The sequence below is a fragment of the Budorcas taxicolor genome, chromosome 4 (genome assembly GCF_023091745.1).
Source record: "Budorcas taxicolor isolate Tak-1 chromosome 4, Takin1.1, whole genome shotgun sequence".
Lineage (NCBI taxonomy): Eukaryota > Metazoa > Chordata > Mammalia > Artiodactyla > Bovidae > Budorcas > Budorcas taxicolor.
This window is the reverse complement of record NC_068913.1, coordinates 55,921,648-55,941,936: the sequence shown is the minus strand read 5'-3', so window position 1 is coordinate 55,941,936 and position 20,289 is coordinate 55,921,648. Positions and strand designations below refer to the sequence as shown.

Sequence of the window (20,289 nt, the reverse complement as noted above, 5' to 3'; positions counted from 1 at the left end):
CACATCAAATGTTACCTCTGCAAGCATGCAATGCTTATTAGTTATTTGCTTTGTACCTGGGACACAATTGCAATTTTTTTTGAATGACAAGCAATTGTTGATGTATTTTATTCTTACAGATATTTTCCTAAATGCTGCCTCTTTTGCAGTGTTACTTTTAAATTGCAAAGGGAATCCAGAATATGGTATTCAGGTATTACACCATAATTTAGTAGCATGTATTTTCAGTTCATCTCTAATATGGAATTTGAAATTATAACAGTATAGCAGTAATGAGTCTTCAATCCATATCCAAACAAAAGATGATATTAGTCTTATAATGAGAAAAAAGAAATGTGATGGTATGGGAGAATGAAAGTAAATCCAAATTCATTTAGAAAAAATAAAATAAAATATTTTATAGCAGAGAGAGAAATAACTGAAAGAATACACATAAACTGTTGTAGTTCCTGGAACATGTACCATGAAAAAGAGATGTTGTGAAACTATTTTAATAAAATTAGTTCCAATTCATCTTTACCTTTCATATTTGAGAATTTAGACAGACTTCTAATATATGAACAAGAATTACATTTAGTATTGCTGTAGGTTATATTAGTGTATCTTGTGTGTTTCAATAGCCATTTATTATCATTAGCAGCAGAATAAAGAAGGAAATAGGGATATGAATACCACATAACTTGGTATTGTTTACTGCAGCCTGTGGAATGCTGGCTCAGAGGAAAAGAATGCGTTCATTCCACTAAACTGAGTGTACGATTTGAGACCTGAAAAAACAAAGCCTGTCTTAGCCATTAGTTACTATTAACTTACAGATTTATTTTATGCAAGGGTATCTCAGCTTATCTGGGAGTTTGGAGCCATACTGGTATATACTGTGTATTGGGTTGGGGCCTGAACCTTAAGGACTTTGTTGGAACTTTGGAGGATGACTTGTAGATCCATTCCATAACATATTCAATACTTTATTTTTCTCCTTTTTGAATCCACATCATGAATGCTAAGCTAATATAGCCTGACATTTGATTGGTAAATAGGATGCTTTACAATTAATTACTCACCCTTATTAAATAACATAAAATAAATGATTGTAGCTTCTCAGTTTGGCCTTCATAGTGGTCCACAACATAAACATAACATATCCACACATTTATTCTTTAACTTTATTTAAAATATACTGTAACACAGAAATAAAATTATTTAAAAAATGTATTTTCTAGTAATTTGCTTTTTTTTCCCCAACAAACTTAGTCTAATTATGTATCAGACATGATAAAATGAAAGGTCAATCGCTACAGATACATAATTTCACTCTGATAGATTGCTGTTTGAAAATAGGTTATGACAATTAGATGATTAATTTTCTTCTATTAAATAGCATTATGAGACTTCAGATTACATTTATCAGTATATTCTCTTTAGTAGGGACATAATGGGAGGAAAGGCTGAACAGAATTGGAATTTGTCTCCTTTGTGGAAGGACCTGAATCTACTCATTATCAACTACACTTGTGAAAATAATTTAAAAATGAAATTGTTTGAAAACTTACTATATGCCGAGTATTCAAAGTAACATGTTAAAAATGTCATATGTTAAAGGTTAAAATATGTGAGTGTGAGGAGCAAAATTCTGGATATCCTACTGGCAAAATTTTTTTGGTTCTGGTTATCTGCAAAGTATACACCCCTTGTCAGTTTAAGTAGGGAGTGCCTGTGTAAACATTCTTGTTTCGCCTGTTCCACATAATCGTTTCTTGTATCATATTTCTTCTGACCTCGCTATCTGAAACCAATTACAGGAGATCCATTTGGGCTGCATCTATTTTCATAAGAAGCCTAGGCAGCAGTGTTTTTCTCAGAGATGAATATCAACATCAAATATGCTTCTGAGTGCTTTGTTATTTATGTTTCAGAGAGATTTTGTAGCCTTCAGCTCTCAAGAATGTGTCACGCTGTGCTGTTTATACATTGAAGATATTAATGGGCCTAGATGTCATTTTTCATTTTAACGTCTCAAATGCAACAGGCTGATAGGTTAAGCATTCCTATTTTTATGAGGAGAGATATGAGCGATGTCTGTTTTTTCCAAAATATACACATATTTACTTTGGAAAAAAAGAAGTTATTTATAAACATGAGAGTACTTAACATTTTTGGTTTCACTGGGTGTTTCTAAGCTCTTCTCAAACACTTTACTCCTGGTAAAAGTTGTCAGTGTTCTTCAAGAACTAAAAAAAAATATTGATCTGGCAGGTCACAAAGTTTTTTTACTCTTAATTCTCATAATGACACACTCATTAGAATTACTCTTTGTCTGAGTGATTCCTAACTAACTAAAGTTATTACTATTTTATAAGGGTGACGTGCTTCAACTTTGCTTCACAAATTTTTTGTTTGTTTGAAATTACACAGTAACTATTAGCAATGATATTTGCAATAAACATTTATAAGAAAATGCAGTGAATTCTGGAAAACATATACATCCCCACACTTATGCAGCTTAACAAAAAGTATGCCTGTATTATAAAGATTTTAATTTAATTCTGATTCTGATTTTTAAAATGTCCTATCTTTTTTTAGCTTTGCTAAAGTTAGATAACTACATTAAATGAAGTCCACCCTTAATTCAAAACAAATGTGTTTTCGGAAACTAGATAGGGCTTGACTTCATTGGAAACCTTTCTTGTTATTCATTCACATCAAACTCAGTTATTATTAAAAGAATTTTTGCCAGCATCTTTGCCTTTTATTCTAAATTATTATTGTTATTTTTTTGTTTCACAAAGGGTGATTATATAAATACCTAAATGGCTCACAGAACTTAATGAATAGCTCTTTTCTATTTATCAATTAAAGTGGACAAGCAATTTTAAAATTAATATTCTATATAATTTGACACCTAACCCCATATATTGAAGGCAATATTTTATCTCATAATCTTTCATCATTTGAATAGCTACAATAATAAACTGCAAAGATAAACTAAATATCTTTGAACATTTGTTTATTGACTTCAGTCCTAAAATGTTATCCAGAATACTGGAATTAAAAATATCATGTGATGCCTGCAGTTAGAATGCAAACTGCCAAAGATTTCAGCTTATGAGTTTTAAATCATTCCTGATCTCTTGGAATTGTTTTTGTCCTCCCATCTCTTATATTTACTATAGCAGTCTCTACTACTACTAAAATAATGCTGATATAAGCAAGTAGTTCTTTTTCATAAGAGTTTGTATTGAAAGATGATTCTTTACTATTTTAAAGATAAGTATAAATGCATATGAAACCAAGGTACTTTAAAAGTAGAAGCATGTTTTAGCTAGCTATTTTGTGTATTCCATTTTTATTATGATTCCTTTAAAAATGATGTACATTTTTAATAGTAATATTTTCATGACATGTAATTCTAAATATATCTACTTTAATGTATTTCTATAGGCACTGGGTATTATGTATTCTGTTGGGTTCCATGTTTAGATTGAGTTGAATGAATACAATGCAAGTTTGTGAAGGAGATAGCCTTCTAGATTTGAGAGACAAAGGCCTTAGCTTTTGCCAGACTCTGCTACTGCTTTGTGACTTTAGTCATATTATTGTAATATTGGTTTTTCAGTTGCCTGTCTACAAAATGTGAAAGCTAGGCTAAATAATTTCTAAAGTTTTGTCCAGTTTTAGATCCTTCAGTAATTTTATTAGTAAAAAGTTGTCAAGTGATTAGAATTTTATAATAGTTTAGAGCTCCATCGGGTATTGGTAGAACATGTAATGAAATTTAAGTCAAGGTTGATGGAAACACTTAGCCCTAAAAACAATATTGTTGTTATTCAGTCACTAAGTCATGTCCAGCCATTTGCAAACCCATGGACTGTAGCACGCCAGGTTTCCCTGTCCACTCGCTCCTGAAGTTTGCTCAAACTCATGTCCATTGACTCAGTGATGCCATTCAACCATATACATTCTGTGATCATTCCATTCAAAATGAAAGTGAAAGTGTTAGCTCCTCAGTGGTGTCCAACTCTGCAGCCCCATGGACTGTAGCCTACCAGGCTCCTCTTTCCATGGGATTCTCCAGGCAAAAATACTGATGTGGGTAGCCATTCTGTTCTCCAGGGAATCTTCCCAACCCACAATCACACCCAGGTCTCCCATACTGCAGGCAGATTCTTTACCATCTGAGCCACCAAACACAGATTCAAATTATAAGGAGATTATATAGTTTCCCTTTTAAGTTCTGATAAACACATATGGTCTCTTTACAGGTTTAAAAAAAAAAGAAGTGATTTATTATGATGTCAGAGCTGTCCTTTCCTTTACTTATTGTTCTTCTTTATCAGAGTTTTACTCATTGCCTCTGACAGTTCCTTTGACAACACAGAGACACACTAGAATGCACTCTGACCTGGAAGCCAGGAGACCTTGAAAGCACATGATTACTCTAGGCCTCATTTCTCTCATTTGCTAAAATGAGGTAGTCAGATTGGATGACTTGTAATATCGCTTTTAGTCCTAGTCATTCATGATTCCAGGATTGTGAACTATATTCATTACAAAGTCTTTAAGAATAAGCAATGGCAACCCACTCCAGTACTCTTGCCTGGAAAATCCCATGGATGGAGGAGCCTGGTAGGCTGCAGTCCATGGATGGGGTTGCAAAGAGTCAGACACGACTGAGTGACTTGATTTAAGAATAATATGTATGTGTTGCTGTGTCTGTGGAATTAAATATAAACTATATAAAACTGTTTATATATATATATATATATATATATATATATATATACAAAACAAACTAATAAATTAAAAATGGAACTTCTAGGAAAAAAAATTAGGCAAACTGTGTGTGACTTTTGGCATTAAAGGGAAAAATAGTTGATTTTTTGATCTTGAGAATTTCATATAGATGTAGCCTAAATGACACTATATTAATTTCCATTTGAAAAGTAACAGTTGTCTTTTTTTTAAAATGAACTTCCGTTAAAGAAAGAAAGAAAGCTATATTATATAGGATATCAAGCTGAAATTTTTTAAACTGAATTTTGTGATAATGAAGTATTTATGGAATTTTTCTTTGATATTTTTTCCAGCTGAACTTTATAATAAAACTGCCTGAGATCACTGGAATGTGCTAGCCTTAGAAATATTTAGGCTGACTTGTAATTACTTGAAAATTTAAAAAAAACAAATTGAAGTTGTTGTGAATGAGTGTGTCTCCGAATATAAAAAGTGTGCTTGACAAACTGTGCCAGATCCTGCTATGGGAAGGCAAATCAGTGTTGTTAGGAGATGTGCAGGGGCATTCAGTTTGTTTACTTTGGTTTCTATGTCTGCCTGCCTTCTCAGAAAACTTGCTTGGAGCCAGACTGTAGCAGCCCTCTCTCTGTCTTTTCATAATTGATCAGGGGATGACTGCCTTCCCTGAGGGTTAAGACGTGGCAACTTTTTCTGTTTGCTCAGCATCTCAATGCAGTAGTTCAAACATTGTTCACACCAGCTGGCAGTGTAATGCCATATGCACATCTTGTCAAAGCAACTGTTGTCATGGATACTAGAAACTCTCTTAAAAACCAGCCCATTGATTCCAATCAAATTTGTACTTTTTATAAGCTTAGAATCTGAATTATTATAGAAGAATATTGATCTAAGATATTTTTCCCATCAGGAAAAATTTACCTAGTACCTTAAAACAGTGAATAACAAAGTAGGGTAATGATTCATTTTAGTTTTATGTGTTGAAAAATTTCATCATCTAGTGTTCGTTGGACTCAGTTTTTGAGAAAAACAATGAGTTTGTAGAGGATCTCAAAAGTTTGTTTGTTTTTTTAATTAGTTTACACTGCTACCTTTAAAATATCTCAATATGTATTTTGTATGACATTAGTTTTTATATGATAAATTTATAAGGTCCTATCACCAAGCTGTCCCTCCTCTAATAAATGATATGCTTACATAAATTCCTTATGTTAAGTTTTATCTTCCTGAGTGGGACAGAAAACATAAAAATAAATGAAAACATCTTCTATTTTGATTGGTATTCTGTCACACATAGAAACAAACCTGATTGGTTGAGTGGTAATTTCTTTGTTCTCTGATTTTGCTAAGAATGCAAATGAAAACCACTCAATTTTATTTGGTATTAAAACTGCACTTTATTTTGTCAAAGGAGAGGTTTCCCCTTGAATTGTAAGTACAAAAAAGTGTTTTTAATCTTTAGTGAAAATCCTTATTAATTCACTTTCAAGATAATCTGATGTTGATTTGTCAAATTTAATTACAGCTTCCGGTAACACTTGAAGTCTACTGCTTATGCTTCAAAATTGTAATATGAAAATGCAAATTGAATGATAATTTAAAAGGGACTGGGTATTTTGGTTGAACACTCGAAGACAAGTTCTATGTGGGAATGAGGTTGTTGATGCAGTTTATGATTTCTTTCTCTTTAAGCACTTTAAACAAATTAACTTTATTTTTTTCAGGATTACATTTATCTCTATTATTTTAAATAAAGTTGTATAATGTGTGTTATGTGATTTTTTCACATTAGAAGAAAAATAATATTTAGTAATTCTCTAGAAAGGGAGGATGGGGGGGGTGGGATTGCCGTACATTGAAGTTTATTACTATTGACCAAAGAATAACTGATAATTTACCTTTCAAAAAATATTTAGATATTGCTCACTTTTCACTTCTAGGCTCTCCAAGCAGCAAGACAACTTCTCTTACAGCAGCAGACAAGTGGATTGAAATCTCCCAAGAGCAGTGATAAACAGAGACCACTGCAGGTTAGTAAAGCAGCACTCCTATCCTTGAGGTCTTACTTTAAAAGATGTCTGTAATGATAATAGATATGCAGACCCAGTTGTATACATACAGAAAATTATTACATTTGCATATGTAAGTAATTGTAATTCAAAAAGAGAACTCATATAATCTTCTTGAAATAGAAAAGGATAATATTCTACTAGCTAAATTTCAGAAGTTCACAAGTTCACTTAGTGGACAAATTATGTAGAGATAACATTTAGGATACATAGGCTTTAAGAGTTTTGTGTAAAACTTTCTAATGAAATTTTATTCACAAACAGGTTAAGTGTGAAATTTCTTCCTTAAAAACAAGGTCATAGTAAAATGGTAGAGAAGGAAACAAAGCAGTCTTAAGACAACCCTTCTGCAGTTGTATTCAAGTGACAAATGCAGAAAACCTCCAAAGTTGCCAGAAAAACTGTTTGAGTTTGCCAAGGAGTTATTGCTGTTGCTACAGTTATAAAAACACATTCTGGAGTTTGTTGTCCTTATTCACTATGTTTGTCCTATGAAACTGATATTATGTATGTCTTTTAAAGTAACTTTTTGCCACATAATATAATCATTGTTTTATATAGCCTTAACCAAAATGTATAGGACATAGGTGGAAGAAACATTTTTAGAGTCATATTTTTGAAATATTTGGAAGGCAGACTCTGGAATTGCATAAAACCTTATTCAAAATGTTTATCAGTTCTGTTGAAAGATAAGCAATGCTTTTTTTGAATCATGTGTTGTATACATGTCTAATAAGTTGTTGTTTTTTTTAAAAGTCAACATCAATCTTACTGCTTTATCTTCAGAAAGTAATCTTGAAAGAAAATTTATGGCCTAGCCAACTGTTTTCATTTTCCAGGTGTACTTTGAGGTGCTAGTAACTAATTTTCATATGGTACCCTACTGAAGCTTAGTTTGTGTGATAGAATTATTGGCTATTGATCTACATAATCCAAAAGTTACTTATTACCTAAAAATCGAGTTAAATGCATAGTCCCTAGGCAAATGTGAGATGAGTATATATTTTGGGGAACAAACCCATTTTTGGGGTGTGGATGGGAAGAAGGGGGTCTTGGGGATAGGTGGATATGATGTACCGAGGTCTGCCATGATTGCAAATCAAAGTTATACTAAGTTAGCCTAAGTTTAAGATTCATTTTAACTTTTTTCTCTTGTAAAATGAATTTCACGTTCTTTTAACTAGTAATTCTGTAGTGACAAACTTTCCTCACTATCATATGCCTCCCCAAGTAATTACGGTTTTTGAAGTATTTCCATCAAGTTATCTGATTCCATGAGAGCCTCTCCATACATTTACATAACAGAGAAATTTGCATAGAAGTCACAGAAGATAGCAAATGAAATGCTTATCCTCACTATGGCTTCATAGTGAGATTTTTGCTTTCTTGTTGGTATAGCAAAGGAAATTTAGATACTGGCAGAAAAACCAAAGGTAGTAAAGATTAATGTTTCAGATATCTGAAAAACACTACATATTGTCCTAATTCTATTTTTATCATAGCTCTTGACAAAACAGACAAACTACTAAATTGTTACTCTCCAAAGCTAAGTCCAGGAGAAGTTTCTTTATTGTTGGTTACCACGGTATCTTTGGAAAGAATGGCTGGGCTTTAGTTTTTCTGCTTTCTTTTTTTCTTGTTGTATTGGAAGGCAAAATATGCTACTTTATGTAACTAAAATATACTTTTTTCTTCTTGGAAAATACATACACACATATAATGTGAAAATATTAATGAGTCCAATAAGAAAAGGTTGGTCATCTACCAAATGTTGTTTAAAATTTTGAGCAGAGCTCTTCAATTTTATTATCACCAAAGGGTGATTAACAGTATTATAAATACCTTTTAACAATTTCAGTTGCTAATCATCTCCACAAACTTTCATTGTGTCACTTATGTTTAATGTTTTGTGATTCATATTATTTAAAATACATATCCATTGTACATATTATAAAACTGTAGCATTTTATTATTGCTTTGTAATTTTAGTGGGATCTCATGCCAAAATGTCATAAGACTGAAGATTTAGTTGTTTTTTATGAATAAAAATTTATAAATAATGAATGAAGATGTATTTTTTCACCAAAATATGCCCTGCAATTAATATGAGTCTACAATTCTAGTATCTCGTAGTACTTGATAAGCTTAGCAACTGGAAACATGCTGGGATTGTATTAAAAATCTAATAAAAATCTGATAGCATTTTATACTTACACATTTGTCAAAAGGAGAAATAAGGTAATTCTTATCTTTACATCTACAAATACTGTTTAATGTGAGTTGCACTATTTTCCACTTATGTTAAAGAAAAGGGTAAAATGTTTCTGTTAAAAATTTTGACCATTTAATATGAAAGTAGTACTTTAAAAATTCCATGATTCTCTCACAGCCTACTTCTTTTTCTACTTACCTAAGAGTTTAACCAACCTTTCATAAGAGAGTTAGTGTAGATTATCTTTTAGGATTAAAAAAAATAGATAATTTAAAATGTTTCAAAATCTGTACTTCAAGGCAAACTATTTGGTGTTAATAATAGATGGTGGTGGCTTGTACTTTATCAGGCATAACATATTTTTAGAAGACCAAAAGAGACATGTGGTTTTTATTTTAAAACATAGTTTTCATGGAGAATGATTTTATAACATTTGAAAGAAAGGACAGATTTTTTTAAAGAATCTGTTTTAATGGCTCAAGTCACAAGAACAATATTTGGTTGCTTTGTTATATTCAACTGGATTTCTTTTAAATCTTTAAAAGTGGTAGCCAGATTTGAAGTGTGACATGGCAGAGAGAATATTTCTAGTAGACTTGTATTTATCTACTATTCCTTTTTCATTTACACTTTTTCAGGTTTTTGTGCTACACATGGCATAGATATTAGCATATCTAATGCAAAATGGAAAGAGAAAATCGTATCTAACAAGCTTGAGTACCGATCATAGTAGCGATTTCACTTTCAAGTATAGATATCTGGATATATGTGTTTGAAACATGTTTGCATATTATATTCATTACATGAAACACCAATTGAATAGGTTCGATCAGTAGGTACATTGGTAAATGACATATTGATGAATAATATATAAAGATTGTGATGCAAATGGGAGCTGATATTAACCTAAGAATTACCAGATGTTTCTTCTTTATGTTCTTATTATGTATCCCAGAAAAACATAATCTAATAACAGCTGAAGACAGACTCTCATTTGTTATATTTATCTATATCTACTCCTTACACTTTTAGACCTGATGTACTCATGGTGTTCCATAATGAGAAAAGTAGCCAAAGGATAATATGTAATACTTTCAATTTCATAAAACTAATTTCCAGATTATTAAAAACAGTAAATGCACACACATGTCTGTGCGTGCACACACACACACACAAACACATCTGCATAAACACACATGCACACTTCCATAATCTGTAACTTAAAAAGTTTTTGTGAAATACATTATCAATTTTCTAGCCTATGACAAATCTACTTAATTTAGTTTAGGTATGAAAATTGGTCGCATTATTGTTCTTGTTACATTTACAGCCATGAGACAGACTTGTGGTTCTTCAACAGCTGTGCAGAGCAGAGACGTAAATTTAAGGTAAATGCCATTGCTTTGCTATCTTAGATGAATATTAGTATATAGCATTGTAATCACTTCCTTCATTGTAGGTATCTTATATAAGGTTATCTTTCCCAATAGGTCATTTAAAATTTTTTATAATTCTGTGTTAAATAGTTCGAGAATGGAATAGTAAAAGGCCAAAGTGAATTAAACCTAGAGGTCTTATTCTGACTCTGGCACAAGTGAGTTATATAAGTTTGAGGAGGTCACCGAACATCTTGAAAACAAAGACATTGGGCTACCTGGTGGACAAAATATAATATTCTATGGTTAAAATGTATTTTACTTTTTTTGGAGTGAGTGACAGGCATCTAATTTTTCAGGGTTAGTTGTATCTTGTTGGATATTGGCTTATGCATAAGAATTATGTTTGTTTGTTTGTTTTCAGTTACAAAGCACTTTATTAATATACCATAGCCAAAAATAATGCTTTGGAATCAAAGTATCAAATTTCATATGTATGAAAATCATGGTACAAGTGTCATTTTCTATAACATCTAAGGAAACTTTATTTAATGCCTTGAAATAATTTTATATGTTCCTTTAGGAAAAAAATCTAAGCTCTGTAAGGCGTTATTTTACCATGTATTTACTTGAAATTCTGCAGTAACTAAGCAGCATTTCTAAAATTTCATATTCCAGGGAAAAAATAACAACTAAAGTATAATATGTAAATAATGAAATATTTACCCTGGGGTGAAATACTTATCCTTGAATAAAATATTAACTCTGTGAGTTATAGAATTGTACACTGATAAATATGTTTTAGAAGATTATTACAGTCCATCCATGCACTGCTAAAGAATGAAATTGAATACTTCCTTCCGACATTAGTTTCTGACTTCTTGTTATAGGAATTAGAAGGTAAAACACATGTTATTCCAAATACTGAAAGAAATATAAGCAAGAAATCTGCAATATAGGTTTGAGATGGACAATTTACTGTGATGCAGAATATTTAAAAAGAACTTTTAAAAGGTGTTTTTTGCTATGTTTTATGTATATTAAAAATAAGCAGTTATATATTTTATATCATAACCTTAAAAGAGAGTTTCATTTAAAAACTACTATCAAGGACAGACTATGCCTGTATGGTCCTCATTTTCCCATTCTCGGTCAGAAGTTCAGTTGCTCAGTCTTTGTGATCCCGTGGATTGCAGCATGCCAGGCTTCCCTGTCCATCGCTAACTCCCAGAGTTTACTCAAACTCATGTCCATTGAGTTGGTGATGCCAACCAACCATGCCATCCTCTGCCGTCCCCTACTCCTCATGCCTTCGATCTTTCCCAGCATCAGGGTCCTTTCCAATGAGTCATTTCTTCATATCAGGGGGCCAAAGTATTGGAGTTTCAGCTTCAGCATCATTCCTCCCAATGAACACTCAGGACTGATTTCCTTTAGGATGGACTGGTTGGATCTCCTTGCAGTCCAAGGGACTCTCAAGAGTCTTCTCCAACACCACAATTCAAAAACATCAATTCTTCGGCACTCAGCACTCTTTACAGTCCAACCCTCACATCCATACATGACTACTGGAAAAACCATAGCTTTGACTAGACAGACCTTTGTTGGCAAAGGGATGTCTCTGCTTTTTAATAGGATGTGTAGGTTGGTCATAACTTTCCTTCCAAGGAGTAAGCGTCTTTTAATTTCATGGCTGCAATCACCATCTGCAGTGATTTTGGAGCCCAGGAAAATAAAGTCTGGCACTGTTTCCACTGTTTCCCCATCTATTTGTCATAAAGTAATGGGACCAGATGCCATGATCTTAGTTTTCTGCATGTGGAGTTTTAAGCCAACCTTTTCACTATCCTCTTTCACTTTCATCAAGAGGCTTTTCATCAAGAGGTTCTTCTTCGCTTTCTGCCATGAGGGTGGTGTCATCTGCCTATCTGAGGTTATTGATATGGTAGGACTGCGGCCTACCAGGCTCCTCCGTCCATGGAATTTTCCAGGCAAGAGTACTGGAGTGGGTTGCCATTGCCTCTCCACTGCATATCTGAGGTTATTGATATTTCTCCCGTCAACCTTGATTCCAGCTTGTGCTTCATCCAGCCCAGTGTTTCTCATAATATACTCTGCATATAAGTTAAATAAACAGGGTGACAATGTACAGCCTTGATGTACTCCTTTCCCTAATTGGAACCAGTCTGTTGTTCCATGTCCAGTTCTAACTGTTGCTTCCTGACCAGTAAGAAGGTTTCTCAAGAGGCAAGTCAGGTTGTCTGTTATTCCCATCTCTCTAAGAATTTTCTCGAGTTTCTCATGGTCCACACAGTCAAAGGCTTTGGCATAGTCAATAAAGCAAAACTAGATTTTTTTCTGGAACTCTCTTGCTTTTTCGATGATCCAACAGATGTTGGCAATTTGATCTCTGGCGCCTCTGCCTTTTCTAAATTCAGCTTGAACATCTGCAAGCTCACGGTTCAGGTACTGGTAAAGCCTGGCTTGGAGAATTTTGAGTATTATACTTTACTACCCCACTCCAGTACTCTTGCCTGGAAAATCCAATGGACGGAGGAGCCTGGTGGGCTACAGTCCATGGGGTCGCTAAGAGTCTGACACGACTGTGTGACTTCACTTTCACTTTTCGCTTTCATGCATTGGAGAAGGAAATGGCAACCCACTCCAGTGTTCTTGCCTGGAGAATTCCAGGGATGGGGGAGCCTGTGGGCTGCCGTCTATGGGGTCGCACAGAGTCGGACACAACTGAAGCGACTTAGCAGCAGCAGCAGCAGCAGCAGCAGCGTGTGAAATGAGTGCAGTTGTGTGGTAGTTTGATCATTCTTGGGCATTGCCTTTCTTTGGGATTGGAATGAAAACTGACCTTTTCCAGTCCTGTGGCCACTGCTGAGTTTACAAATTTGCTGGCATATTGAGTGCAGCACTTTCACAGCATCATCTTTATGATTTCCCATTCTACTAAAGAACATTTTTTAAAAAGAAGAGTGAAATAGTCTTATAGGAATGTTATAGAATAAAATATTTCTTAAAATATTATAATGTTGCCACATGTGGCCAGATGCACAAGGCTCACACCCTATGGAGGAGGGTCTGAGATATCCAGTCCATCATTGCTAAATGCACTTGTGTGGAAAACTTAGAACAATCTACTCATGGCACGGAGAACAAGAAACATCCGTTCTGGAGTCTGGAGCCTATCTTTCCTCTCCATTTGTAAGAGTCTGGGTAGAATAACTGAATCTCTTGAAGCCTATTTCCTTATCTTATTCTTAGGTAGGAATAAGGATACCTACCTTGTGAGATTGTTGTAAAGACTAAAAAAAATACTGTATAAAGTAACCAGCATATATCCTTACACTTATATTGAATTAGTAAATGTTTTCGATTACAACCAGCACCAGGAAATTTATATTTAATCCAAGGTTATGATAAGCATTATGTTACCTTTTACTTGGTCGTAATTGTCACAATTCACTATTCACTATGATATGAAGTGTGTCTGATTTATAAGAAACCAACAGTGAGTTTTTATGTACTGACTAGAGTTTGTCTGCTTCCTATAGGCCCCCACAACATGTATATGTCACACTTGCCACACACAAACTTACACTTTAATGTTTGTCTTCCCTGCTAGACTGTGAGCTCTATGCCAGCAGGGATCATGTATGTCCTGCTCATCTCCAGTGCCTGCTGAATAATAGAGCTCCGCAAATACCTGCTGGAACCTCATACCTTTCTCCTCATACCTTTCTCCTCATTCATTAATGAGGAGAGATTGGGCTGAATTGAGAGTAGGAGGAGGTTGGAAGTGGGAACTGAGTATTTATAATGTGTAATATCCTCAGGGACTTATAATTTGGCTGAGAAGATAGACTTGCACACAAATATCAAGCCACAGTGGATGTGCTGTGGTAACCAGAAAGGCAGTGCTATAAGTATTTTGTTTTATCTTATTTTATTGAGTATAGTTGACTTACAATATGTTAGACTCTGATGTGCAACATAGTAATTTTATTTTTATAGATTACATACCATATAAAGTTCTTATAAAGTGTTGACAATATCCCCTGTTCTGTGCATTACATCTTTGTAAACTAGTTGTTTTATAACTGATAATTTGTACCTCTTAATCCCTTCCCCTATTTTCCACCTCATTCCACCCCTCTCCCTTTTGTTAACCACTAGTTTGTATCTGTGAGTCTGTTTCTATTTTGTTATATTTGTTTATTTATTTTGTTTTTTTAGATTCCATATATAAGTGAAAATCTACAATATTTGTCTCTGTCTGACTTACTTCACTAAGCATAATACCCTCCAGGTCCATATATGTTATCACAAATGGCAAGATTTCATTCTTTTCATGACTGATATATATATATCAGTCATACACACACACACAAACACACACACATACGTATGTATGTCCATTCATCTGTCAGTGGACACTTAGGTTGTTTCCACATTTTGGCTATTATAAGTAATGTAGCTATAAATATCAGGGTGCATATATCCTTTTGAATTCATATTTTCATTTTTTTTTTGATAAATACCCAGGAATTGCTGAATTGTATGGTAGTTCTACTTTTAATTTTTTGAGGAACCTCCATACTGTTGTCCATAGTGGCTGTGCTGATTTACATTCCCACTAATCATGTATGAGGATTGCCTTTTCTCCACATCCTTGCCAACAGTTACTATTTCTTGTCTTTTTGATGATAGTTATTCTGACAAGTGTAAGATGATATCTTATTGTGGTTTTGATTTTCATTTCCCTATTGATTAGTGATGTTGAGGCTATAAGCAATTTAAAAAGAAAATTATTTAATTCAGGCTCAAGTGATCTGTGAAGGGTTTGTGGACACAGCATCTATGTCCAGTCAATGCTAAAGGAAATCAACCCTGAGTATTCATTGGAAGGACTGATGCTGAAGCTGACGCTCCAGTACTTTGGCCACCTGATGCAAAGAGCTAACTTACTGGAAAAAATTCTGATTGTGGGAAAGACTCAAGGCAAAAATAAAGTGAAAGTGAAGTCTCTCAGTCGTGTTGACTCTTTGTGACCCTGTGAACTGTAGCCTACCAGGCTCCTCCATCCATGGGATTTTCCAGGCAAGAATATTGGAGTGGGTTGCCATTTCCTTCTGCAGGGGATCTTCCCGACCCAGGGATCAAACCCAGGTCCCCCACATTGTAGGCAGACACTTTACTGTCTGAGCTACCAGGAAAGTCCTTCCCACCAAGGAAGGCAAAAAGAAAGAGGGTGGCAAAAATGAGATGTTAGCATCACTGACTCAATGGATGTGAATTTGAGCCAACTCTGAGAGATAGTGAAGGATGGAGGAACCTAGCATGCTGCTGTCCATAGGGTCTAAAAGAGGTGGACTTAGCGGCTAAACAACAACAAGCATCTATGTTAGGTTTAAAGAAAGAGAATTCGGTAGAGAAATTAAAGGGCAATTTTTGATGGAGAAATTTTCAAAAGATGTCATCAAAGATGTAGAGATGGCAAATTGTGAGATTAGTTAGGCAAGAGTAAGTATTCAGTAGTTTTTTTTTGATCAGCATAGAGGTGACACATTAAAGGAAACATTAAGAGATTGAAGAGCTAAAAAATATACATTGCCAGTTGTATAGAGCCCAAAATGTCAAGCTAATGAGTCTGTACTTTATGGTTTAGGCAGTTCAATTCAGTTCAGTTCAGTTGCTCAGTTGTGTCCGACCCTTTGCGACCTCATGAATCGCAGCACGCCAGGCCTCCCTGTCCATCACCAACTCCCGGAGTTCACTCAGACTCACATCCATCAAGTCAGTGATGCCATCCAGCCATCTCATCCTCTGTCGTCCCCTTCTCCTCCTGCCCCCAATCCCTCCCAGCATCAGTCTTTTCCAATGAGTCAACTCTTTGCATGAGGTGGCCAAAGTACTGAAGTTTCAGCTTTAGCATCATTCCTTCCAAAGAACACCCAGGACTGATCTCCTTTAGAATGGACTGGTTGGATCTCCTTGCAGTCCATGGGACTCTCAAGAGTCTTCTCCAACATCACAGTTCAAAAGCATCAATTCTTTAGCGCTCAACTTTCTTCACAGTTCAACTCTCACATCCATACATGACCACAGGAAAAACCATAGCCTTGACTAGACGGACCTTTGTTGGCAAAGTAATGTCTCTGCTTTTCAATATGCTGTCTAGGTTGGTCATAACTTTCCTTCCAAGCAGTAAGCATCTTTTAATTTCATGGCTGCAGTCACCATCTGTAGTGATTTTGGAGCCCCCCAAAATAAAGTCTGACACTGTTTCCACTGTTTCCCCATCTGTTTGCCATGAAGTGATGGGACCAGATGCCATGATCTTCATTTTCTGAATGTTGATCTTTAAGCCAACTTTTTCACTCTCCACTTTCTAGATGTTGTTAAAGTTTTCTGATAGGGATGTGATATAATGATGGGGGAAGGCATGGCAACCCACTCCAGTATTCTTGCCTGGGGAATCCCATGGAAAGAGGAGCCTGGCTGGCTACAGTCCATGGGGTTGCAAAGAGTCGGACATGAATGAAGCGACAGCATAACACAGTGACATAGTGAAAGCAGTGTCTGGTGGAGGTTTGTCAACAGTGGTCCATCTGGAGGGTGCCTTAGTTGTAAAAGATCTAGAATAAGGTAATCTTTAAAAAGTTATTGAGGCTGGCATATCATGAATTGAGATTTAGAAATGTTGAATTTGAGGTGATGGCATGAAAGTAAATTGAAATAACAAACTTTTAGAAGTTATAAAGAGTTTGGCAGAGAAGTCAGAGTTAGATAAATATTTGTGAAATAATCCAGAAGTGATATGTGATTCCCTGGAAGTGGGAGAGATTTCTGGGGCGGGGGGAAATGTCATCTACAAAGAGAAGCTCTCTAACAGCCACAGTTTTTAAATCAAGAGAAAAAAGCAAAAGCATGTAAAGAGGGGAAAAATGATTCAAGTTATCTTGTGCTCTATTGAATAAGCTCAAGGGAAGGGAGTTTCTAAAACATGGAGCTTGTCAACCACATCAAACAATGACCATGAGCATTTTCATACATCTAGCGCTAAACTGCAGCATTGATCATTTCTGTCCCCCTCCCTTTTTTTTTTTAATTATTTGCCAATAACTCAAGATCTGAAATGCTAATGTTATTTCTAATGATTGGAAAAAAAACCCTTTCTTTAATATGTGTTAAATAGAAAATAGATAATAGATATACTTTTACTTCTCTGATTGCTGTGTCTCTGGTCATATAAGTAAGTGTATACTGTGTATAAAATACAGAGTCCCCATAAATTAAATTTGAGAGAAAACAGCTTTCTAGGAGGTCACATTTTCTCTTTTCTTAGCTACCCAAGCACTTGACTCTTTCTGTAATCCATTAGGATGTTAAATATATATTCCCTTGACTTCTTTACCTTAACTAAAGTAAGAGGAAGAAATAAGTAGAGCATTAATATTGTTAAGGGAGCTCTCCAGAAGATTTAAGACTTATGCTGTGAATTTTACCTTAAGATGTTTGGAGGTGTTGTACAAGCTAAATGAAATGACAAAGTGAGGAACAATGTCAGTACATAATTAAAGACAAAATGTGAAATTATTTTGAAATTCACTTATAGTTAAGATTCACTGTGTTTTCTCTATGGATTCTATTTATACATTTAATCCTGTATTCTCCATTTCTCCTTGGTTTTCTTAACATTTCTCTGCTACCTTCACCTTTTCCACTATAGTTTTTCTTACTTTATCATTCCATTCTTTCCACTCATCATAGAATCTTGCACGTTTTACTTAATCTCTGTCTCTTTAGTCTCCATATTGAGAAAAGAATAACTATAAATGCCTGAAATTATTAGGCATTTAAATGGCTAAAAAGATATTCTAGCATATCATTTTACTAACAAAATAGTAAAAGTATGTGACTTCTGCAAATCCAGTATCTAATATGTTACTTCTCATCCTGCCTCAAGAATAGTTTCTTTTTTTCTATTCCAAACTGTAGTTTTAGTATGAGAGCAGCTTGACTCTTGAATATCTAGATACTTAGGAGAACCTGAAACCTTTCATGTAGTTTTAGAAATCTTCTCTTACTGATGACATTTATTGGTGGCTCTTTCAAAGTCACCATCAGGTTGGTTTATCCTTCCTTCCTTAAATTCTTTTGCAAGATTTCCCAGAAAACTCTTTAAGAAATTCAAACTAGAATTGCTTGGAATGTTTGTACTAAATGGCCAGATTTTCTAAACAGATCTTAGGGTGTGTTGATCATGATTATTTTAATAGCAGTGAATTTGGAAGCACAGCATTTGAAATGATCAAACAAAAGTGTAATGAATTGTTCTTTTAAAAATATTTAAGTCATCCTACCTTAATATGAAAAGCATATAAGTTCATTAAAAGAAACTAATCATATTTTTAAGCTAAATTATGGTTAGTCACTAAGTTACTTTTCTCAAAGGCACTTAATAAGTGTTAATAAATTGCTATAGTGTCGTAGGTTTTTAAGATGAAAATGATGTTCTCTGATTAGATGAGGATGAAACCACTCATGAGAACTAATTATAGTAGACCCTTGACATTCACAAAGTATGCAACCTTAGATCTTTGTGAACCCTCAAATTTAAGAAATTTCCAGTTCAAAAATATAGGAGGTCTGTGCAATCTTTCTTCCAAAGACTCTCACTCTGATTCATGCTACCATCATCACGTACAGAGTGTAAGAAAAGTTAAGTTTCCAACTTTCAATAAAATTTACTTTTTGATTAATGTCAATTTTTTATAATGAAACATTTTTTTTCATACCACAGATTTTTCTAGATCAGTGACAACAGGTAGAAAACCCACAAAACTTCATTTATAATGGAAGAATCCCTAAGGTAGAGGAGTTAGTTTATGTGTGTGAGGAATCAGTAATCTAAAGACTAGCTCAGCCCCCAGCATGCTTGATTTAGTTTTATGGCTTGACAAATTCCACAGGTGTAATGTCATGGAACTTGGAGGTAATTGGAAAATAATAAGACCAATCCTCAACATTTGTGAATTTTAAGATCCTGCAATCTAGCATCAGTTAGGAAAATCTAAGGTGAACCAACAAGTCCCCTCCACTTTCTCTGCTGGTATTTTATTTGAGGAATTGAGAGAGGCACTCAATATTAATGTTAATATTTTCCTCCTTCTTACTTGTAAATATCCAGTGGCATCAGTAGATAACCTGGGGTATTCCTTCAGAGTACAAGTTGTCTGGAATGCTTTTGAAAGGCATGGGGGATGAGACCTCATAGAAGTTCAACAGTAAGTAGAAGCTTTATTTTAATTACCATTGATTGTTGACTGGTTTGGCCCAGGCATTCTGAACTTAGTGTTTTATCCCTCAAATTAGGGTGACTCTATTTAGATTCAGTTCAGAGTTGAAGGTCTTGAGTCACATCCAGCTTGGCTAAAAGTATTTGGTGGCTACTTTAAAAGAAAGGATTTGTTTGATCATGTGAGCTTTTGTTGTTTTATCTTCATAGACAGGTTTTAACTTGTAGGACCTAGTAGTGAAGCATTTTGGTAACACAAAATAGACAGTTCTTTTGCACAGTATATAAATTCTTACACTTCTAGTGTTAACACTTAACATTGCTGTAAAAGCTGCCACCTTGATATCTTCTACTGCTAGTGCTACTGCACCTTCTCAAGTGACAAACCAAGGAACGCATTGAATATTATGATGTGCTGACATGAGGAAGATCTGGTGTCTCAGGAAAACTGGAGAAAATTCTTCCATAAAATATCCTTGTAAAAAATAAACAAAGTAACACAAAGGAGAAAATCCATTTCACTATTCCACCTCCTTCCCATAGAGCCAAGCATGTAATAGACATTTAAAACAT

At 34.5% G+C, this 20,289-nt stretch overlaps 1 protein-coding gene across 1 annotated transcript in view; it reads left to right on the top strand.

Annotated features, from left to right (window-relative positions):
- Positions 1-20,289, top strand: part of FOXP2 (forkhead box P2) — a 449,483-nt gene that overhangs the window by 244,914 nt on the left and 184,280 nt on the right. The window contains exon 3 of the mRNA XM_052638364.1: positions 6,690-6,779. Within this exon, the coding sequence (XP_052494324.1) occupies positions 6,690-6,779 (90 nt within the window). The remainder of the gene's footprint in view (positions 1-6,689; positions 6,780-20,289) is intronic.